This window comes from Thunnus albacares, chromosome 17 (assembly GCF_914725855.1).
Source record: "Thunnus albacares chromosome 17, fThuAlb1.1, whole genome shotgun sequence".
Classification (NCBI taxonomy): domain Eukaryota; kingdom Metazoa; phylum Chordata; class Actinopteri; order Scombriformes; family Scombridae; genus Thunnus; species Thunnus albacares.
Window position 1 is genome coordinate 14,431,406 of NC_058122.1, and position 20,566 is coordinate 14,451,971.

The 20,566-nt window shown below is 38.7% G+C and overlaps 4 protein-coding genes and 1 long non-coding RNA gene across 9 annotated transcripts; 3 read left to right on the top strand and 2 right to left on the bottom strand.

The window, feature by feature from the left end:
• Positions 1 to 294: 294 nt before the first annotated feature.
• fahd1 (fumarylacetoacetate hydrolase domain containing 1) lies at positions 295 to 1,930 on the bottom strand. Its single transcript, XM_044330807.1, has one exon. It carries the CDS (start codon positions 1,812 to 1,814, stop codon positions 1,152 to 1,154), a length of 663 nt encoding a protein of 220 aa, XP_044186742.1. The 5' UTR covers positions 1,815 to 1,930; the 3' UTR covers positions 295 to 1,151.
• Positions 1,931 to 2,135: 205 nt separating this feature from the next.
• Positions 2,136 to 8,482, top strand: LOC122966576 (hydroxyacylglutathione hydrolase, mitochondrial-like). 4 transcript variants are annotated; one of them, XM_044330802.1, is made up of 9 exons: positions 2,136 to 2,297; positions 4,057 to 4,241; positions 6,008 to 6,072; positions 6,281 to 6,398; positions 6,519 to 6,627; positions 6,815 to 6,918; positions 7,164 to 7,265; positions 7,377 to 7,456; positions 7,601 to 8,482. In XM_044330802.1, exons 1-9 carry the CDS (start codon positions 2,231 to 2,233, stop codon positions 7,698 to 7,700), a joined length of 930 nt encoding a protein of 309 aa, XP_044186737.1. In that variant the 5' UTR covers positions 2,136 to 2,230; the 3' UTR covers positions 7,701 to 8,482. The 4 variants fall into 4 exon arrangements, with proteins under 4 accessions (XP_044186737.1, XP_044186739.1, XP_044186738.1 ...); XM_044330804.1 differs by lacking the exon at positions 2,136 to 2,297 and adding an exon at positions 2,411 to 2,526; XM_044330803.1 differs by lacking the exon at positions 2,136 to 2,297 and adding an exon at positions 2,448 to 2,553.
• LOC122966578 lies at positions 4,251 to 5,361 on the top strand. Its single transcript, XR_006398414.1, has 3 exons — positions 4,251 to 4,521; positions 4,613 to 4,678; positions 4,772 to 5,361. It is a non-coding gene; the product is annotated as an uncharacterized LOC122966578 (long non-coding RNA).
• A 514-nt stretch (positions 8,483 to 8,996) lies between the features above and the next one.
• On the top strand, positions 8,997 to 13,382 carry LOC122967420 (hydroxyacylglutathione hydrolase-like protein). Of its 2 annotated transcripts, none has more exons than XM_044332072.1 (9): positions 8,997 to 9,123; positions 9,356 to 9,510; positions 10,144 to 10,208; positions 10,309 to 10,426; positions 10,579 to 10,687; positions 10,929 to 11,032; positions 11,280 to 11,381; positions 11,935 to 12,014; positions 12,398 to 13,382. In XM_044332072.1, exons 2-9 carry the CDS (start codon positions 9,406 to 9,408, stop codon positions 12,546 to 12,548), a joined length of 834 nt encoding a protein of 277 aa, XP_044188007.1. In that variant the 5' UTR covers positions 8,997 to 9,123; positions 9,356 to 9,405; the 3' UTR covers positions 12,549 to 13,382. The 2 variants fall into 2 exon arrangements, with proteins under 2 accessions (XP_044188007.1, XP_044188006.1); XM_044332071.1 differs by having other exon boundaries at positions 9,367 to 9,510.
• A 56-nt stretch (positions 13,383 to 13,438) lies between these two features.
• On the bottom strand, positions 13,439 to 17,852 carry narfl (nuclear prelamin A recognition factor-like). Its single transcript, XM_044332069.1, has 11 exons — positions 17,746 to 17,852; positions 16,884 to 16,979; positions 16,657 to 16,800; positions 16,420 to 16,549; positions 16,110 to 16,244; positions 15,616 to 15,734; positions 15,120 to 15,249; positions 14,960 to 15,032; positions 14,603 to 14,740; positions 14,256 to 14,413; positions 13,439 to 14,136 (listed from the first exon to the last, which is right to left on the bottom strand). Exons 1-11 carry the CDS (start codon positions 17,809 to 17,811, stop codon positions 13,895 to 13,897), a joined length of 1,431 nt encoding a protein of 476 aa, XP_044188004.1. The 5' UTR covers positions 17,812 to 17,852; the 3' UTR covers positions 13,439 to 13,894.
• Positions 17,853 to 20,566: the final 2,714 nt, after the last annotated feature.

A 20,566-nucleotide genomic window follows, 5' to 3' on the forward strand; every position in this document is an offset into this window, starting at 1 on the left:
TGTTATTTTCACCACCTTAGGCTGCTAAAATCCTTCCAATAATAGAAAAATCACTCTCATGTTCATGCAAGGCCTTAACCTGTGATGAGAGGTCACAAGTGTGCTTCATTTGAAGGGCCAAAAAGTTTGGGAACCACTGTTTTATACCATAGAGTGAATAAAACATTTTTGACTGTCTTGATACCAATAATACAGTTAACTGTGCTTTAATACAATACCTAATCCAGAGTAGAGGTAAGCAATATCATCCCTAAAAATAATCATTAAAAATAATTTAAGTTACTGTAGCTATGATTGCCAAGAAAGGAAGCATTTAATGTTCATTTCATACAACTAAAGTCTACATTCAAGTATTAATGGATGGCGTTTGAGGTGATGGAGGCAAAAATGTGATCTGCAGAGGTGGAAACAAGTACATTTACTCAAGTATTGTACTCATCTTCTATTTTAAGTACTTTACTTCAGTATTTCTGTTTATGCTCCTTTATACTCCACTACATTTGAAAATATTGTACTTCACTTCATTTATTTAACAGTTAGTAGTTACTTTGCAGATTAGCATTTTACATATAAAGTAAATGATCATCTTATAAAGTATATTGCTATAGTGTATTATACAGTAATAATAGGGGGCATTTTGTCTGTATAATGATTACTATTAATTTTGATATGCCTTAGAGTGCATTTTGCTGATAACACTTTGACTATGACTTTAGCAAAATTATGAATGCTTTTACTTGTAATGGAGTATTTTTACAGCATAGTATTGCTACTTTTACTTAGGTAAATGCTCTGAATACTTCTTCCACCACTGGTGACCTGACACAACGACAGTGACAATGGGTAAATACTTTTCATATCTCTGGTTTAAGTAGATAATACAATGAAACAGATCATAAGTACACTGATGTTGCTGAGATCAATTCATGTAAGCCTAATCATAATGACATGTTTTTTTAATTGGTGGAAAGCGTATTTCTTTACTGTACAAGACAGCTTGGAGGTATCTGCACCATGGTCCCTCATAGTGGCACAGCACTGCCACCTGCTGATCCACACAGACATTGCAAAGAAACCGAATATTATGCTCAACCTTTCAGTCAAAACACATTTTCCATGAGTATTTCTGGCTTTTGGTTTGACTGCTTTCACTACTGATCGTGTCTGTCTACTTTGAAGGTCATGGTGACAACGTCCTCGATCCCAGCCTGCAGCTCATCGTGCTCCTGCACGGCTGACACTCCTTTCGGGGTCCCGGTCAGGATGAGATCCCCCTCCTCCAGGGTGATGAAGTCGCTGATGTAGCTGATAAGATAGGGGATGGAGAAGATCATCTGGGAGGTGCAGCCGCTCTGCCGCATCTGGTCGTTCACCTTCAGCCACAGCTTGACGTTCCCCGGCTCAGGGATGCGCTCTTTGGGGATGAACTCACTGATGGGGCAGGAGGTGTTGAAAGCTTTAGCCAGGGTCCAGGGCAGACCTTTGGACTTGCACTCGTCCTGGATGTCCCGGGCTGTCATGTCCAAGCACAGCGCGTAGCCTGCAACGTGCTCCATAGCGGCGGACTGAGGGATAGCTGTGCCCCCTTTCCCGATGACCACCCCTAACTCCACCTCATGGTGCAGGTTGCTGGTGTACAGCGGCACCAGGATGGGGGAGCCCTCTATTACATATGCAGAAGGTGGTTTCAGGAACAGGACCGGCTCGGTAGGAACCGCGTTTTTCAGCTCTTTTGCGTGGTCTGCGTAGTTTCTCCCAACGCAAATAATCTTCCTGCCCCATTCCCAAAACCGAGAGATGTTTCGCGCAGTCATTGTGGAGAAATTTGAAGGTTTGGGCCGCTCTAAAGCAGTGAGCACCAGTTCAACTAAACTTTGACCAACTGACAGGTCGTTGCAACCAGATTATTTACCTACGGCAAGCCAGCAGGGACATAAAGTGAGCCAAAAACTCAAACCAAAGCGATTGTGTCAATGTTTTTTAGACGTTCTAAGCAGCCAAAAAATAAAATAATACGTCTCTAACATTATATTTTCATCTGTATGGATTCATCCTTGAAAATTACGTAAATAATCAAAATATTGATGTATTTAGCTAATTATTAACGATCCACTCCCCCAGAGTAGATTGGTGGAGCCTGGGAGGTGAAAGTTGAAAAGGAGGCGGAGGCGGAATTGAACCAAAACTAAACCATTCTGGTTTATACTAAAGTGATAAGGCTGCTGTGGTTATGTTACTCAGGTCACTTGTAGGGAGTGCCTGCACTCTAATAGGAGCTGCAACCGCATTAAAACTTGGTACGTCGATACTACCTTTTTCTTCTTCTGTTAGCATGCTAATGTTAGCTTGTATACTTTAATGTGAACGACACAGTTTGCTAAGTTGTTATTTTTTCCTGTTTCGTCACGTCTTGAGAAAAAAGCTGTCAAATCAACACAACATGGCCTGTCTGAGCAGACATCTGCACTCTCTTACATCATCTCCCCGGCTGCGACGGTCAAGTTAGGTCAATGCTGTGTTAGCCAGGTGAACCGATATAACGCGTTTTTACAGGTTAGCATGAAAGCTAGTGTTGTTTACTTTATGTTGGTGTCACATTAGCCATAAATGCTCGTCCAGCCAGTTTGTTTCTTGGATCGAAGTGCACCAGCTGGGCCTATGCTCGGGTGTAACGTTGCGTCCGATTTAGATCTGAAACTTAAGTTAAGACCAACTTAAGGTTACGACTAGTGCACCGTTTAGACCTGTAAGTGTTGCTCCTGGGTGTAACCTTTATGGAGCAGGTGTAAGAAGAAAAGTCAGACTAGTATCCATGGTAATAATAATTACAGGAAAAATAATGATCACACAACCAGAAAAGAAAAACAACGATGGCAGCGCGTCTTGTTTACAAGATAAACAAGACGAAAAGGGCGTTAAAACGAGAAAGAGTCGTCCGTGATCAGCTGATAGGTTTCGTTATGGCAGGCAAGCCCTGTTTGAGCTTATCGATGGAAAAATAATCATTGTTTCTCACTAAAGAATAGTGAATGACACATTGTCTTATTCTGAAAAGTTATATATGTACTGCTGTATGTCAAGAAGTTTGAGAGAGTCATGTTTTCGGCGGATTTTTAAGAGCCGATGAATCCTTTTTGGCTTTTGATAAAAAGATTTTCCGTTTCCTCAACTGTCCACATTCCGCCATCGCATTGATTGCACCGGGGATCGATTTCCATGCTTACAGTTTGTGTTAGTGCTGTTAAATGTAGCTTTCTATGCTCTGTACACAACTTTGTTTATCTAGTAGCAAAATGTATTCTCCTTTTCTTTCGATTTGCGTTATCCATATCTTCCATAGCTTGTTTGAAGGGAGAAATTAGACTGTGCTTTGGATAGAAGTGCGTTGCTTGGCAACAGTCATCGCTTCGCGTGTATTCACGTGGCATCATAAGACCAGGAGCAGCTACGACCACTCTGTAAATTCATATAATAAAGTCGGATGTAGCTAAGACCGGCGTCGCTGCATGAAATAAACAGTTTTTTGGGAAAGAGCTGCCTGTCATAAAACCAGAGTGTTTTATAATGATAAAAGTAGTAATTTAAAGTCCTCCTTCACTCAAAATTCTGTTTTTTTCTTCTTCAGTTGAATGTTTGAGTTTCACTCTGCAGAATGATGTATGTGCAGAGTTTAACACTATGTTTACACATTCATCTGCTGAGGGAGGAAAGTTTCTCTGTGCTTATTGAAACAGCTTACAGATCCACAGCTTGGAGCCCATCATGGTCCAATATTCAGCTTACACAAGTGTGATGTTGAAATTTGCAGCCTCTAGTGCTCATACACTGAGAACAAACTTTACAGTGAAGTAGGAGACATCTTGTCTTTTGAAATAAAATATAGTTGCATATTCATAGATTTTGGATTTTTTTTAATGAGGGCGAAGGAGTCAGTGTAATTTTAAGAATTTTAAAGTGGCTTTTGTCTAGAGGGGGTTTTTAAGTCTAACTGAGAGTGTCCTCATGTCAGTCTGACATTGGTATCTGTCAGATATTGATGTGTATCCTCTCATGCAGCACCTTTGGAAGTCCAGGCCCAAGCAGCTGCTCTCCTTCACAGCGCAGTGAGGAAATCTTCTCTGGTGGAACAAGCAAACATGAGGATTGAACTTCTCCCAGCACTCACTGACAACTATATGTACCTTCTGATTGACGTGGACTCCAGAGAAGCAGCTATTGTTGACCCAGTGGAGCCAATAAAGGTGTGTCATTGTATTACATTACATTATATTTTACTATATTGTAGCCAGGTAGAACTGACGTTACAGGGCAGTTGTTCTGGCTGGACCGGTAATTCAGTGCATGGGCAGTGATTAGGTAATAAAAGGGGACCTGTTGGCAATCCGCGTGGGTTATTCTGGGCTTTGTCTCCTCCATGAAGGACTGATGCGCTGCTTGTGGCGTGGGGATCACGCCGCTGAGGCCAGTTAATTGAGTTTGGCTGTATGCAGGTCCTGCGTGCTGCTGGACCGCCTGTACGAGGTATATGTATGTTTACATTTGGGGGGGTATATTGTATGTCTTTTATGCTGTGTAATGCTGTATAATGTTACATCTATATGTGTGTTATTAGTGCTACTTGAACATGGGTATGGACAGGTTGTTGGGGAAATCCGACCAGGGATCTGATGTGTAGCTGGTGGGTTTTGAATATATTTTCTTTTTGGTTTGTTTCTGTTGTGAGGAGTAGTCATATGGGGTTAATTATATTTTCTTTTGTCTTGTTTTGCAGCTAGCAAGCCACTGCCTTGCTGCTCTTACTTTTTTTCCCCCTTTTGTTGTTTTGGTTTAATTGTTTGCTTTGGTGCCACCTCATGCTGCTGTATATCTGGTAGGGCAACCAGTGATTTGATTGTGAGCCACTTTGCACTGGGTATGCGTGTTTGTTGGTCACCTTAAACTAATGAATGTTATCAGATGGTTTGGGTATGACCTTTAAAGTGCTGCTGAAAGTTAACGACCTGTTTCTTGGTGCCTAAAACTGTTTTTGTTCAACCAAATTTATAATTTTATGTAATAAAGATTTATATTTTAATAATGCTGCTTTCTGGCCCTGTATGCCTTAACAGTGTTTGAACCTGTTGCCTGTGGCTACGGAGTGCTACAATATTATAATAATATATCAGTGGTGGAAAGTAACTAACTTTATGCATTCAAGGAATGTACTCGCATACAATTTTGATATAATGTAGGATCTTTACAAATAAAAGTCCTACAGTGAATCATTTTTATGGTGTATTATCGATTAATGGACAAGTCAATTGACAGAAAAGTAATTGCCAACGGTTTTGATAAACAATTTGTTTTTAGTCATTTTTTTTATGAAGAATGCTAAAATTTTCTGGTTCCAGCTTCTTAAATCGGAATATTTTCTGGTTTCTTTAGTCTTTGACAGTAAACTGAATATTTTTGCGTTGTGGACTGTTGGTCGGGACAAAACAAAATATTTAGGTTACATCTTGGGCTTTGGGTAATGGTAATCAACATTTTTCTCTCTTTTCTGACATTGTATAGACCCAACGACTAATTGATTAATCTAGAAAATAATTAACAGATTAATTGAAAATGAAACTAATCATTAGATGCACCCTTACATTATATCATATATGTTGTATTATGTCCATGCTTCAGTTTAGGGCTGCAACAAATTATTATTTTCAGTAACCACTAATCTAGCCTACATATTATTTTTTCATCTATTTCATCCTTTTTTTAGTCTGTAAAATGCCAGAATACGTCAGATGTCAAGATATTCAATTTGCAATCATATAAAACAGAAAAAAGTACAAATCCTCACATATGAAATGCTGTAACAACAAATGTTTGCCATTTTTGCTTGAAAAATGACAACAAATAAAAACGATCATCAAAATTGTGGGTGAATAATTTTCTTTTAGTCCGACTAATTGATTAATCGACTAATCATTTCAGCACAACTTCAATTAGACCCTTTTTGTGCTTTTTACAGGTTGTGGAGGCCGTCAGAAAACATGGCGTAAAACTCACAACTATTCTGACCACCCATCACCACTGGTAAGCTACAAGTTAAATTATGCTGTTTTTAAAAATGTAGCCGAGGTGTTACAGTGGCTACCATATGCATGTTACATGCACAATAGCATTTTAAATTCACTGTCTAAACAGCCAAAAATGCCAATATGCTAAGAAACCATTATGCCTGCATGAAACTACCTTTAGTAGTAAATAACAATATCTTACACTGATCATTTTCTCTCTGTAGGGATCATGCCAGTGGAAATGAGAAGATGGTGAAGCTAATGCCGGGGCTGAAGGTCTATGGAGGAGATGACAGAGTTGATGCGTTAACAAAGAAAGTTTCTCACTCCAACAGTTTCAAAGTAAGACCATCAAACCGTGTATCCTACAATCCAAATGTGCTTTTTTTTAGATTCTACATCAGTGTTACAGAATCTGATACAAGCTTACATGTTTGCTCACTGGTGTCGTTCTTTCCTCAGATCGGATCTCTCAGTGTCAAATGCCTGTTTACACCATGTCACACAACTGGTCACATCTGCTACTATGTGACCAAAGAAAACAGCACTGAGCCTCCAGCTGTTTTCACAGGTATATATCTAATTACATTAGCCCTCTAGATCAGATGACCAGTAGAAATAAATAAGGGGTGATATCATAGCAAAACCCTTAAATCTGTCAAGCTTGACCTATCAGTATTGATGCAGCTCCTAAACAAGTCAGCACATCAGTCATGTGTGACCTTTTTAATACCCTAAGGACACTTATCTCTGTGCAGGGGACACACTGTTTGTGGCCGGTTGTGGTAAATTCTTCGAGGGAACCGCCGAGCAGATGTATAAAGCCTTGATAGAAATTCTGGGACGCCTGCCTCCTGAAACAGTAAATATGATGCAATGTGGTTAACACTCGATCTGTAGTGTCAGTGTAACTGGTATTATTGATTGTGAATCATTCTTTAAGTAACTAGTAAGAGTTAAATGTATGTTTTTGCAGTTTTTAAGATAGAAAAATCATCATCAGAGATATAAGATACATTTTTCTTTTTGGGGTTTTGAAAGTCTCTAATATTGATGAAATATATTTAGCTTGAATGATCTACTAACTGTGGTGTGTTTGTGTTTCAGCGTGTTTACTGTGGTCATGAGTACACCGTCAGCAATCTGAAATTTGCACGTCATGTGGAACCAGACAATGAAGTCATTCAGAAGAAGCTAGCGTGGGCAAAGGTATTTGATTGATGTGTCACATCCAAGCAATTATTGCCTCAGTCAGATAACTAGCAATTCACTAATGAAAATAAAAACACCTTTTGCATGCGTGTATTTATGTTTCTGCAGGAGAAATGCAGCAGCGGAGAACCTACCATCCCATCCACTTTGGCAGATGAATTCACATTTAATCCTTTTATGAGAGTAAAGTAAGTAGAACGTGATTAATACTTATTATTTCATCTATTTTGTTTCAGACTTACAACATGTACTGTAAGTGTCCAGATAGTTTGTTTAGAGATAATTACAGTTAATGTGCAGCCTGACTTACTCATTTTTTCTGTTTAATTTAGAGAGAAGTCTGTGCAAGATCATGCAAAACAAACCAATCCAATTGAAACCATGAGAAGTCTCCGGAAAGAAAAGGACGGCTTCCGCGTGCCGAAGGAGTGATGCATTCATGCCGCAACAGCTTACTGTTTCTGACCAACTGCTTACAACAACGCAAGATGTCAATTAATAGCATAGTGAAGGAAATATCTGCAAATCGTCTTCAAAGCCACTTGAAATAGATCTACTACATGCACTCTCAGTCAAGGCACAAACTTTTTATCACCATGTTCAGCCCTAATATGGCTATAAACTTATCTGTCATTATTTTAGTTGTGTTGAGCAAATGTTTGGCTGATGTTGGTGTGATAGTTTGAGGAATTTATGGCCATTAACTGAATGTTTTAAATGAGAAATCAGTTTGTTAATCTGTACATGGGGAAAGTTCTAGAATCTATTTAGTATTATGTTGTAATATATTGATGTACAAACTACTGTTTCATTCAGTGTTTCAATTTGAAAAAAGACAAGGATTCGCTGAAGTGACATATGTTGGAAAATATGTAAAAATGTAAATTGATCAAGTAATTTCTTTATCTGCAAAGAATTGTTTTATTCTGACCTGGAATGTTTCCTCGTAACATTTCTTCTAATAATTGTTTGGAAGCTGTTAATTTGTTTTTTCATTGCGTAGAATTTAGCACAAATGCTTTTTATTTTGTCCTTTTATTTAAAAGCATTCTGTGAGCAAAGCATTGCCTACTTATTAGGTGAGGTTAAATGTTATATAAATGTTAAACGTTGCATACACCTAAAGCTCTTTTGCATGTTAAGTACGATCTTACAAAGAATGTTGCATGTTCTTTGGGAAAAAGCAATAAATACATTTATTGTAAGTAAAAGTACAAGTCCTGCATTTAATTTGTACATAATCACTATCAACGAAATGAAGCAAAAGTACTCATTATTCAAAATGTTTGCAGAATCATTGGATCACTACAAAAGCACCAACATGTTACCAACATTTTAATGTTGTAGGAGATTGAGGTGGAGCAAATTTTAACTACTTTATATAGTGTTGGGTAGATCAATCTGTAACAAAGCATCATCTTTTATAAAATTATTAAATCTTTTATATGAAAAAAACATTACCTGTAAAGTTAACTAATATCTAGTTGTCAAATATGATGGAGTAAAAAGTACATTTGTCTCTGAAATATAGTGAAGTATAGAGAAATAGAAAATGGAAATATTCAAGTAAAATACCTCAAAATTGTACAATATTTGAGTAACAAGAGCATTTGGTTTATGAAGTTATTTTACACCAACAATTTTATTTATATCATTTTGTAAATCATTTTATTTTTAAAAAATAAAAAAATAAATGTCGGATGTTTCCGGCTCGATTAAAACGTCTGAGTTTTGACTTGTTGGCTCGATGATGTCGCGATAACTTGTCTGAATGCAGAAATGTAATATAAACATTTTCCAGAGCATCACAGCCGGACAAGAATATAACAATATAGTCGTTACCAGTAAACCCGAGGTAACTGTGCTTATATTTGACTTGTGTAGATTGTTTAATTTGACATTAACGTAAAGCAACAAGGTGACAAGTTAGTTTATGACACATCACCGATGGATGTTTGAAAAGAAGTGTACATTATCGTGCTTGTATTGGGTAACGTAATGCTTAGCTTACTGTTAGTCATACGGTAAGAACTGATACAGATTCTGGTTAAATAACTGACGATTTAAGTTCATATTTGCTGATAAAGCCTCTTCCTAGAGTGTCGCGCAACCTAGTGCGCATGCGTGTGTGGGTGCCATGAAGGTAAAGGTGATCTCCATCCTGGAGGACAACTACATGTACCTGGTGATTGAAGAGCAGAGTAAACAGGCCATAGCTGTGGACCCTGCCGTACCACATCGGGTGAGAGAGACATATTGTTCAGTCTGTGTGATGCACATTGAAAATTGGTCTTTTTTAAAAAAAATATTTGCACAAATAACAAAACAATAAAACATGATAAAATCATGGATAAAGTGCTGGTTAGATTAAAAGAAAAAACAAGTATGTTTAGGATGGCATTTTACCCACCCCAAAAATAAATAATAAATACATTTAGATATGATGATGAAAAGATGAAAAAAGCAAACAAAAACACACAAATAATTGTGAAACACATACTCTATGAATAACAAAAAGACAAAAGTAGAGAAAAATCAATAATTGTATGTACTGACAATGAAATAACTGTGAGATTGTTTTCATTTTTAATTAATCTGACAATTACCCAATAAATAAATTGGTATATAAAAATCTCAGAAAAATAGTGAACATCACTATTACCATAACCCCAAAGTGATGTCATCAAATTGCTTGTGTTGTCCAACCAAGAGTCCAAAACCCAAAGATATTTAGATTACTATCACATAAGAATAGAAAAGCAGAAACTAGGTAATATTTGGCACTTTTGCTTGAAAAATTACTTAGATGATTAATCAGTTCTCAAAATTGTTTCTGATTATTTTTCTGTTGATTCACTGACTTTTTTTTTAACAGCTGCTAGAAATAGTGAAGCGAGAGGGCTTGTCTTTGGTGGCTGTTCTCACCACACACCATCACTGGTAGGAGTGTTTACTTCAAGAATTATAAGAACATATCAGTGACAGAACACCCAAACTAATCACTGCTAATGTTAATGAATAACCTGTTGTCGCTGGTCAGGGACCATGCTCGGGGGAATGAGGCTCTGGTGAAGGAGGTTCCTGGACTGAGGGTGTACGGGGGAGATGATCGGATCGGGGCTCTGACTGATAAAGTCACCGATGCTCAGGAACTGAAGGTGCCCACAAAGTAAAAGGAGTAAAATGTCTTTACTTAGTCTGTGCTCCAATTATAAATTCCAAATGTAAATTGTACCAAAAAACTTCAGATTTTCTTGTTATGTCTGTTATGCCATATTGTCTTTTGATATTGTGTTTTCTCCATTCGCAGTTTAACTCCATCAATGTGAGGTGCCTATTTACTCCCTGCCATACCTCTGGTCACATGTGCTACTTTGTTTGGGAGGATGAGTGCACTGACGCCCCTGCTGTGTTCACAGGTCTTTGTTTGTAAACATAAAAGAGCTGGTGAACCAGTTGAAATCTGAGAAGTATATTTCTCCATACAGCTCATACCTATAGAGTACACCATGACATATGCTAAATTACCTCAGTTTTAAGTGGCTAGAGATATGAATCCTTGTTGACCAGCACACTATCCATTGTTCTTGTTGTATGGGAAGACATTAACTGACCAATGCCCTTTGTAAGATCCCAATTGTCCCTTCTTTTGGTTGTCAGGGGATACGCTGTTTATCGGTGGATGTGGACGGTTTCTTGAGGGTACGGCACAACAGATGTACCACAATCTCACCCAGGTGCTGGGCTCCCTACCTCAAGACACGGTACGTGGAAGCAAAGATGTTGTGTGCAGCCCTCGCGTGGTTAACGAGGGCTAACATGACATCAGATAAGAGCTGGCGCAAGACTGAGTCACAGTGATGAATAAACACACACACAATGAGGGGATTCAGTGCAGCTGGCCGGTCCTCTCTCCCTTTGTTGTACAAAGCATCACACAAATGGCCAAAAAGATACTCCACTATGTGATCTAAGTGTGAACTTTAAATAATGCTGTTTTTTCATCTATAGAAGGTGTTCTGTGGACATGAGTACACCATTAAGAACCTGAAGTTTGCCATGCTGGTGGAGCCAGAGAATGAGAAGGTTAAAGAGATGCTGAGCTGGGCCAGGGTGAGAAATATACTGAAAACTGCTCTTTCTTACTGTCCACAAATCCCATGAAAAGACCAACATCCATCTCTTAATACCTGTCGTTCCTACTGAAGCTACGTCACAAATATGTACTTTCATTTTTTAAAAATCTAAATACAGTAATTACCTAAAACAGCTGGGCATTGTAGTTTTTAGCAAGCTTTACTCAAACAGGAGTAAACAGTGCATTTGCTTGGGACTATTTTCAGCAGTGGATTAATACACATTTGGTGCTCTACTGCAGTGAGTATTTACAGTAGCAGCAGGAAGATGTATGTGGGATTGATTCAAAATAAACTACAATGCCCATGTTCATTGAAATAAAGGAGCATATCATGTGACTCACTGACACGTATTTAGGACAGCGGTGGAGTTAGCTATGTTATGACAATACTTGAATCGTTGTTGTTTTTGGTCTTTTCATGGGATTTATTTGCTATAACAAAAACATAGATAACGCCAGTCTTATCCCATAAACACAGGTGATACATATTTATTTTGCCCAGTTGTCTGAAAGTCCTTGTGTTGACAGGCAAGAGATGATGATGACAAACCCACAGTGCCATCCACCCTAATGGAGGAGTTTGAATACAACCCTTTCCTTCGCCTCTCGTGAGTTTGGATACATACAGTTACGTATGAAACATGAAAGGCTGTTCCAAGTGCAAAATTAAACAGCTGATATTGTTAATGGTTCTAACAGGCAGATTAAAGACTAAAGGGCACCTAAAAATCTCTCTTAACCACTTTTTAAATTCAGATGATCTTGTTTTATATTTATTTGCTGCTTCTTGTAGTGTTTCCAGTGCACAACTTATGTCTGTACTGGTTCGCTCTTAAAAACTCTGTATGTTACACTGGTGGAATATAAGTACGTATTTAAGTTTAAACTAGTTCATTTGGTGAGCTAATGTTTCAAGATTCTTGCCACAATTCTGTATCTCACTTTGCCTCAGTATGTGACATTTCTGTGGAATCTTTTTCCTTTACTTTAGGGAGGAAGGAGTGCAAAAGTTCACAGGGAAGACAGATCCGGTAGAGGTGCTGAGGGTCCTGCGGAAGGAGAAGGACAAATTCAAGAAGCCCAAGGAGAGACTTCCTCCCCATGCCATGTTGGCTTTAGAGTGGGGGCTCCTTAGACCCTGAAATCCAGTTTCAAAGCTCTGAACACCGGACGTGCTCAGCCAACGAGTAGGAATGGTGTGAATGAATAACTGAATGCAGCAAGACACAAAACTGCATTTTGTTGCTTTTACCCTAAATTTAACTCATTTATACTGTTGGGGGGCCTCATTGACCTTCATGGGCATATATATTATTTTAGAAATGTCTGCACAAAAGGCCAGTATAAAGCTGCTTCCATTAAATATAAACTACATTCATTTAAGGGCTGGTCTCCCAGTCTGTTATGCACAAACTAACCATGACACTAAACACCATGTCACATCTGCTAATACAGATTCCTAATGAAAAAACTTGTAAACTGTCTGTCTCACTGTGTCTAGTTTATTTATGGTAACTGGTGTTGGGAGAAAGATAAGCTTCATTTCTTTATGAATTGTTTATATCAGAATGTTTCTTTTCCCTGATATAATATGCACCTTTTTCTCTCAGTGCTGTATTGCTGTAATGTTTTATTTCCTGTCACTGCCAGTGCATTTTACCTACGTTGTAAGTTCATGCTAACGCTCTCATATAACTTTTTGACTCATTTTAGGTTGGACATACTATTTTCTACAATGGCTCTCTTGCTTGCTTTTGCAGTCAAAAGCTACAAATTTACCATCAAAACAATTCAAGTGAATTTGTCACATACTGTTGACTGCACTATTTTGGAGCAGGAATCTGATATGTTATTGCTCATAAACTGCACATGGGAGGAGAAAACATGCAGTGTACATCATTATGAATGTAAATTGCTGCTTTTCAAGTTTGCGAGAGCTTATAACTGTACAGCAATAAAACATGATTCTGAATCTATATTCTGTCAGACATGTTCTTCACATATTTTAAAAAGAGCTGACGAGTCAAACAACTACAATTAAATAATGTTTTTATTTTTCAAAAAATATATATAATCATTAGGTTAAATAAACAAGGAATGATCGTAATTTGATATTATTTCAAGTCACACTTGCAAACTGTAACAGGTGCCATACAAATTAATTACATAATATTTATGCACTTGAGTGGAAAATCAGCAGTGGTGAGGAAAATTATCAGGCCGTACACATAATTTGGTTTGGCAACAGAATTGTGTGTATTATCTATTACTTAGTAATTAAAATACCAGGACCAGAGCTTTGGATTAGCAGATAATTAGAGTGAAGGCATGTTGGCCTACATCAAACCTTATAATTTGACTTTGCCTACATCATTTTTTTTTCTGATGTAGAAAAAAAAAATTCACATTTATTTGGACGGTTCTGTAGTCAGTGTCTGACAAAAAACCTTTACAAAATAAAACTGCAAAAACATGCTGTCAAAAAAAATCACCACTTCATAACGAGTCCGTTGGTCATCTTCTCCACAGTGTGGTACTGCGTGTGCAGCAGCTCTCTGGCTCTCTCCTCGCCTACACTGTGGAGCCATGACTGGTACAGCTCGGACACGCGTGTGTCGTCTTCTGGTGCTTGGGAGAGCTCTGCTTTGTAGAGCTCCTCAACTTTCTGGAGAAGCTCTTTTTGGTTCTCACCGGGTAAGGCCTTTATCTGTCCACCACCATTTAGACAACCTGGATATAAACAAGAGGTTAGGTGAAACACGCTGGGTTTTAATTTCCTTCTAAACAATCAAAGTGTGAAGTTTAGTCTCTGGTGTGGCAAACATATGCTTAAGTGTTTCTCTCCTTACCCGAGGGACAGGCCATAACTTCCACAAAGTGATAAGGTGACTTCCCCCTCTTAAGCTTCTGCACCAGGTTCTGGATATTGCGGAAGCCGTATGTGGAGGCAAAGCAAAGTACAACTACACCATCTTTCTCCAGAGTCACCTCCTGGAAGTCTTTATTCCTGTGGCAGAGGTGTTAAGGTGGGAAAACAGGGCTTTCATTTATGCAGTGCTCCTTAACACATGTGGTACAAGAAAAGTAAGACAGTGTATTTAAACATTTTATGAACAGAGGTTTGGTCCTACATCTGTGAGCCTGCAAATGAAGAGCCTCTAATCCTCTGACATTAAAGTAGTTGAGACCGACTCACCTGAGGGTCTTGTAGGTGAGTTCCTTTACCTCCTCTCCAAACAGCTGCTTGGCAGTGTTGGTGAAAACATGATGGAGGTAACCCCCCGAACCACTACCAGCATGGCTGAGGAACTCATCCCCAATCACATTGCTGAACCTGGGTCAAGAATAATATTCAGTTAGGTCCTGATTCACCTGTTATTCTGTATATTTATGCAATGGCTTACTTTTAGGGAGGTGCTGTGCTAAACAGTGTTATTATTTTAACTGTAATATTTTAATTTCCTCGAAAGATTATGGTTATTTTCTGCTACTTTTGCTTTGCTTTTTCTCACACTGACGTTGTAAAACATTAAAACAAGGGCACAGAACTTACATTGTATCTAGGGGTGCAGGCTGCACATCATTAAGAGACATCTTCTCCTCCTCAAGCATTTTCATAACCTCTCCTATATGAGACAGAAAAACATAATAAAAAAAGAGAAGATGCAGCACATTCATGCATACTAAGAACATCATAGGAGTAGATACTGTACCGGAGGTAAGGACACAGTCCACTTCTCTGGTCTCAGCTTTGTTCAGGTAGAAGTCTGACCTTGAGGCCTCAAGTTTCTTGTCAGGACAGGGCATTACTGCCACATGGTAGATCTGCTGTGGATTCAGCCCCTAACAACACAAACAAACACAGCTAAATGGCAACTCGTTATAACTTTTCATCCATTCCTCAAGGAAACAAGTATGAAGGCAACAAGACAAGCAAATGTAGGTATTCTACACGTGCAAAAAGGTTCTGAGGAATGTTGCATGTATCAGCAAGAAAAATGCCATGAGTTAATACTTTAAAGATAATCAAAACTTCAAAGTCATATTTTTTTATTTGGTAGAATATTCAGTATTTTTGTCAATACTCCTTATTTGCTTTCATACAAAAAACTATTTTGGTAACACTAATTGGAAAAATCATAGTACTACTATTACGTTGCAGGTTAAAAAAAAGTTAAACTCTCAGATGTAAGAAAGTTGTTTTCATACCTGTTGTTCAGCAAAATAGCCTTTAACCAGAGAACCCATCATCTGCTGAGGGGAGCGGGTGGTGCTAATGTATGGGAGAATAAACTCTCCATGAGTCTTCTCTGCATAGCAGATCCAACCTGAACAGAACACACAAACACATGCACACAATGAGAAACGTCTTTGAGCAAACAGAAATTACAAGAAATGTTAACTCAAGCAACTGAACCTGCCTTAAAAGCTTGTAATGTCTAAGAATGGAAAAGATGATTAATATACTCACAATACTTTGTTATAATACTGTAGTCAGTAAAATTAACATTTTTTTCTCCTCAAGTAGTCATGGGATTTTTTATTAGAGAGTGGACAGTAGAGGGCTGACAGGAAATGATGAGAGAGAAATGGGGATGACATGTAACGAAGGTTCCTGCCCACACTGTTGTGATTTTGTGCTCAGCATCTTGAACCACTAAGACAGTTCTATGTTAGACTGATAAAGGTTTTTAATGGAATACCTGGACAGGCAGATGTCAGCATGGGAAGGGCCTTTCTGTCCTGCTCCTTCCTCTGGAAACGCTCCACAAACTCTCGCTGGCTCTCCAGCAGGCTGAAGGTCCGACTAAAGCTTGTGTCAAACACATGGTGAACCCCTGCAAAACAAGCATCATGTTTGCACGTCCCTTTGATCAGTATCTAAATTACATCAGTAATCATCTTCAAAGGTGACTGTGTCCGGCTCATCCAACCTGTCTTGTTGTCATTTCCTGCATCACTATGAGCAATATGGTTTGAACGGAAGAGAAAACAAGTGTTATTTCCACTTACCAAGACCTTTGAAGAAAGAAGTAAGCCTCCTCCCAGCCTCGCTGCTGCTGACGCCATAGCGTGCTGCCAGGGAGGCTCTGGACTGCGGTGACACCGACACCACCACCACCTTCTGCTCTGTCTCACTGGCCTGTGGACAGAGTGCAAAATTATTACTAACACATTCCAAAGGCTGCAAAACCAAATACGACCAGACACAGAAAACATATGCATTCAAACAAAGATATTCATCTCTACCTTGTTATCACGCAGCACTTTGTAGAGCTCCTCATGGCTCTGCTGTGTGATGAGGACACTCTCAGCAGAGGTTATACAACCACTACAGGCCAAGCAGTCATTCAGTGTGATCTTTGCTTTCTCCAGCTTCTGCTTCCCACCATCCTACAAAAAAAAAAAAAAACATGAGATGTAAAATTGTGCTACAATTATTCAACACACAGGTTTGGATTAGCCTCTGTACACACCTGGTTGACTTGAAAATAACTGCCATCATCTTCTATCTGGATTTTGGCCACAGATTTGCCTTGTTTCTTCTCGACTTTGACAGGTTTGATACATTCCTGCAAAACAGAGACTACAAACATGAGCCAAAGTACAACATACTACTGAGCGTGAAAGTTTATTCTTGACTTAGGAAACAGTTGTTTGACTTAGATCAAGGTCCATTAATGAGCTTTTACCAGAGCTTTCAACTGCATCACACAGCTATTAATATCAATAAATTCACATAAAAAACAAACAATAACACTGATGTAGAGGTGAACAGACTGAGGTGTATGGCCAGATTCAAAGATATTTTGCGTTTTCTTCTTTCCATAAAGCTCAAGAACGTCAGATGACAAGATTCTACATGAAATGTAAGAAATGAGAGTTCAAAATGCAAATGAACATCAGTGTCACATCATTCAAATAAGCGAATAGTAGGCCTAAATACAAATGATATAAAGTAGCAAAAACACCAGGACCTTAAACTTGATAACTCGGACACTAACTCGAGTGTTACAGCTATTTCTGCTCAGTTGCATCATTGCTAACATTAGCGGTAAGCTAACTACGTAACACACTTTCGACGGTTTAACATGAGCTGGTTTTACACTTTGCAGTCAGTAACAAAATTCCCGTTGCTTACTGACGACTGTCAGTGAAGATGGATTCATTATTTGCGGGTATTTTTTAACCGTTAGCTCAAACAACAGCGCTGACACGAGCAGTTAGTTTAACATCGTCGCTACTTAAATAGCTTTGCGGTAATAGTTACTGAAATAGTTACTTATGTCCTTTTAGAATAAATCCTGACTTGTAACACATTACAGTATGTTTCGGTACCTGAGACGGGGTGATAAAATCATCGAGATCTGTCAACTGCAGAACACCGCTAAACTGAGCAGCCATATTTACTGCCGTAAAGTGTTCGTTGTTTACTTTTGGTGTCGTGAATAGCTAACACTTTACTATAACACTTACTCGAGTCAACCATGGATGTATAATAACAGCTCTTATTATACATCCATGGTGTCAACATTCACAAACACGCCAGTTTGACTAAAGGTTGTAATAAACAATAATAATGTAAAAAGTTAAATAAATATATTGTAAAGCTTACAGTGGTTATACGATTTAACAGCTTTTTTGTTTGTACATTCAGATATTGAAGAAATGTATTATTTGATATGGACAGTCAGCTCTGAATTTGGCTTTTTGGATTTGTGAATATAAAATTTGGTCAAAATAGTAAGCAAATTAAAACAGAACTATGAACAGAGTCATATTCAGTGAATCCAAACAATACATGTTTTTCCAAAGTAATAAATGAATAGCTATCCTTGCTTTAACTTCAGCAGAGAGAAAACTCACTATCTGTTGCCTCCCTTTTCTATTCTCCACTGTATATTTATTTATTTTTTTTATCTTGTCTTTTTTGCATCTTATGTTATTTATCTTTAACTGGTTATATAATGAAGGAAGGCTGACAGTCTAAAAATGCTGATAATGACTCTTGATAATCCAAAAGAAGGATAGATACAGCTTTATAGCTTTATCTCTATAAAATGAATAAACATAATCACAGGTTTATACAGCTACACCCCATCACCCAGTTAATTGTTCTATCTAAACTGGGACTGTTTTGATTTTTATATATATGTTTCATCTCTTCTTTTTAATTATTTCATATCTATTGTAAATCGCTGCATAAATGAATGCAGAATAAGGATTTCATGGTACAGTTTGTACACTTTGACAAGCAAATAGTGTCAATATTAAGTATATTTCTGAATGGCTGAATATGCAAAAGTGCTGCCCAGACTGGCCTTCAATTGATGCCTCTCTGTGTTGTCTGTGTTGATTAATGATACCTCCTCATCATTGAATACATGCCCTCAACAATTAGAGGCCCTTTGGATGGAAAAATGCATCATGGGTCCCTAATCCCCCTCCAACCTCTGTCAGTGTTGCCAAATTTTTGACAGACCCTGTGTCAGTATGAAATGACTGGACCTATAATTGTGCAGTGGTCACTGGGTGTTTCCGGTCTTTCAACATCAGACATCCTCACCCAGGCGACCCAGCTGTGGTTGATCAGGCCACAGCTTGTGTTCAGGTGGCACTTGCTTGTCCCCATGGACCTCCTCTCTGGATCCAAAGCCACCTTGAGGCTTTCTCAGCTGTTTCGGTGGTGTTCTTGATGGCTCTGCTCCTTACTACTCCTGTGATGCCCAGTGCACTTAAAGCTTTGTGGAGTGAGTGCCCAACAAATCCTCTGCAGCCTACCTTAATGGCCATGCATCTAGCCTTCCAACCCTGCATGTGACAGTTGATGACCAGCTGTTCATAATTAGTCCTCTTCCTTTTGTGAGCCTCCACCATGGCACTATCAGCTCCAAGATGATGATGATATCCAGGAGGATATCCTGGTCCCTGTCACCTTGATTTCCTCTTCCGAAGACTTTGAGGGCAACCAGAGCTTTGTGTTGTTCCTGTAGAGGGCAATGTTTCAGCCATCCCCTGAGACAGCCACTGACCTTCCTCTCCAAGGTTTCTACAGTGGAGATGGGGACTTTGCAGACAAGTATCGGCCAGAGTATCCTTGGAAATACACCATGCTGGTCTGTCCATGCCTTGAACATGCCTGGGAGCCCTGACCGTTTGGCTGATCTCAGCCAGCTGTCCAGTTCCTGGCAAGTTGACTGAACAGGTGTGGAGTCCTTGAGGCTGCTGCCAAAGACCTTGCCCAGGCTCTTCATTGGCTTCTCTGAGATAGTTGGGATCAGTGACCTGTTCATGACTTGGCCTTTCTTCAGCCCAAGTACTTGACTTTTCCAGCTTGAAGCCCATCCAAGCCCACCGGATAGGTTTTTCCAGCCCTTGAAGGATCCACCTGCATCCTGGCACTGACTGTCTGTCAGCCAGCTTGCTACGATACTGAAGAATATCTTTCCTTCCATGCTCAGTAGTGAGATTATCCTGAATTGGATGATTTGATGGCCAGCTGTTCATACGTAATAGGTCCTCTTCCAACAATACATTGAAATACTGTAAACATTTTTTTTTATCAAGCAACAAGGTGGGTAGCTGCAGGAGGGAAGCTCACATCAGTATATATTACAGTGATAACTTCTGATTTACAAATATGTAGGTTACACTGCCTCTGCCTGCCCATTATCTTGGATCCCTGTTCGAAAGTAAAGATAGCTGGACCCTGAAAGTTTGAATGTTTTAAGGAATGCCTGTTTGTGTCTGGGACTGACTGAGATTAATTTATAATTAATCTCAGTCAATTAATTCTGCACATTCTGATTTGTATTTAAGTGTACAAAATCAATCTTCATATGAAAATGTGGATTATGGGGCCTGTATCGGTCGCTGTGAGACCCTAGATCTGTCCCACATTTATATAATATGGCTACTCCAGGTTGGCTATGCTTTAAAAACTTTAATAATTTCTGCCTTCAGTCTAATATCTAATGTCTTAAAAAAAATCTCTATGTTAAAACATAATCTTAGGCCTATTACAACTGCTGCATATATCTGAACATGCAGACTATGTTTGATAAAATAGTTTTAGCTCTGAGAGAAACACAGACATGCAATGCCACTGTCATAAAAAACAGTAAATAATAAAGTAAATAAAAGTTATTAATGGACGCCA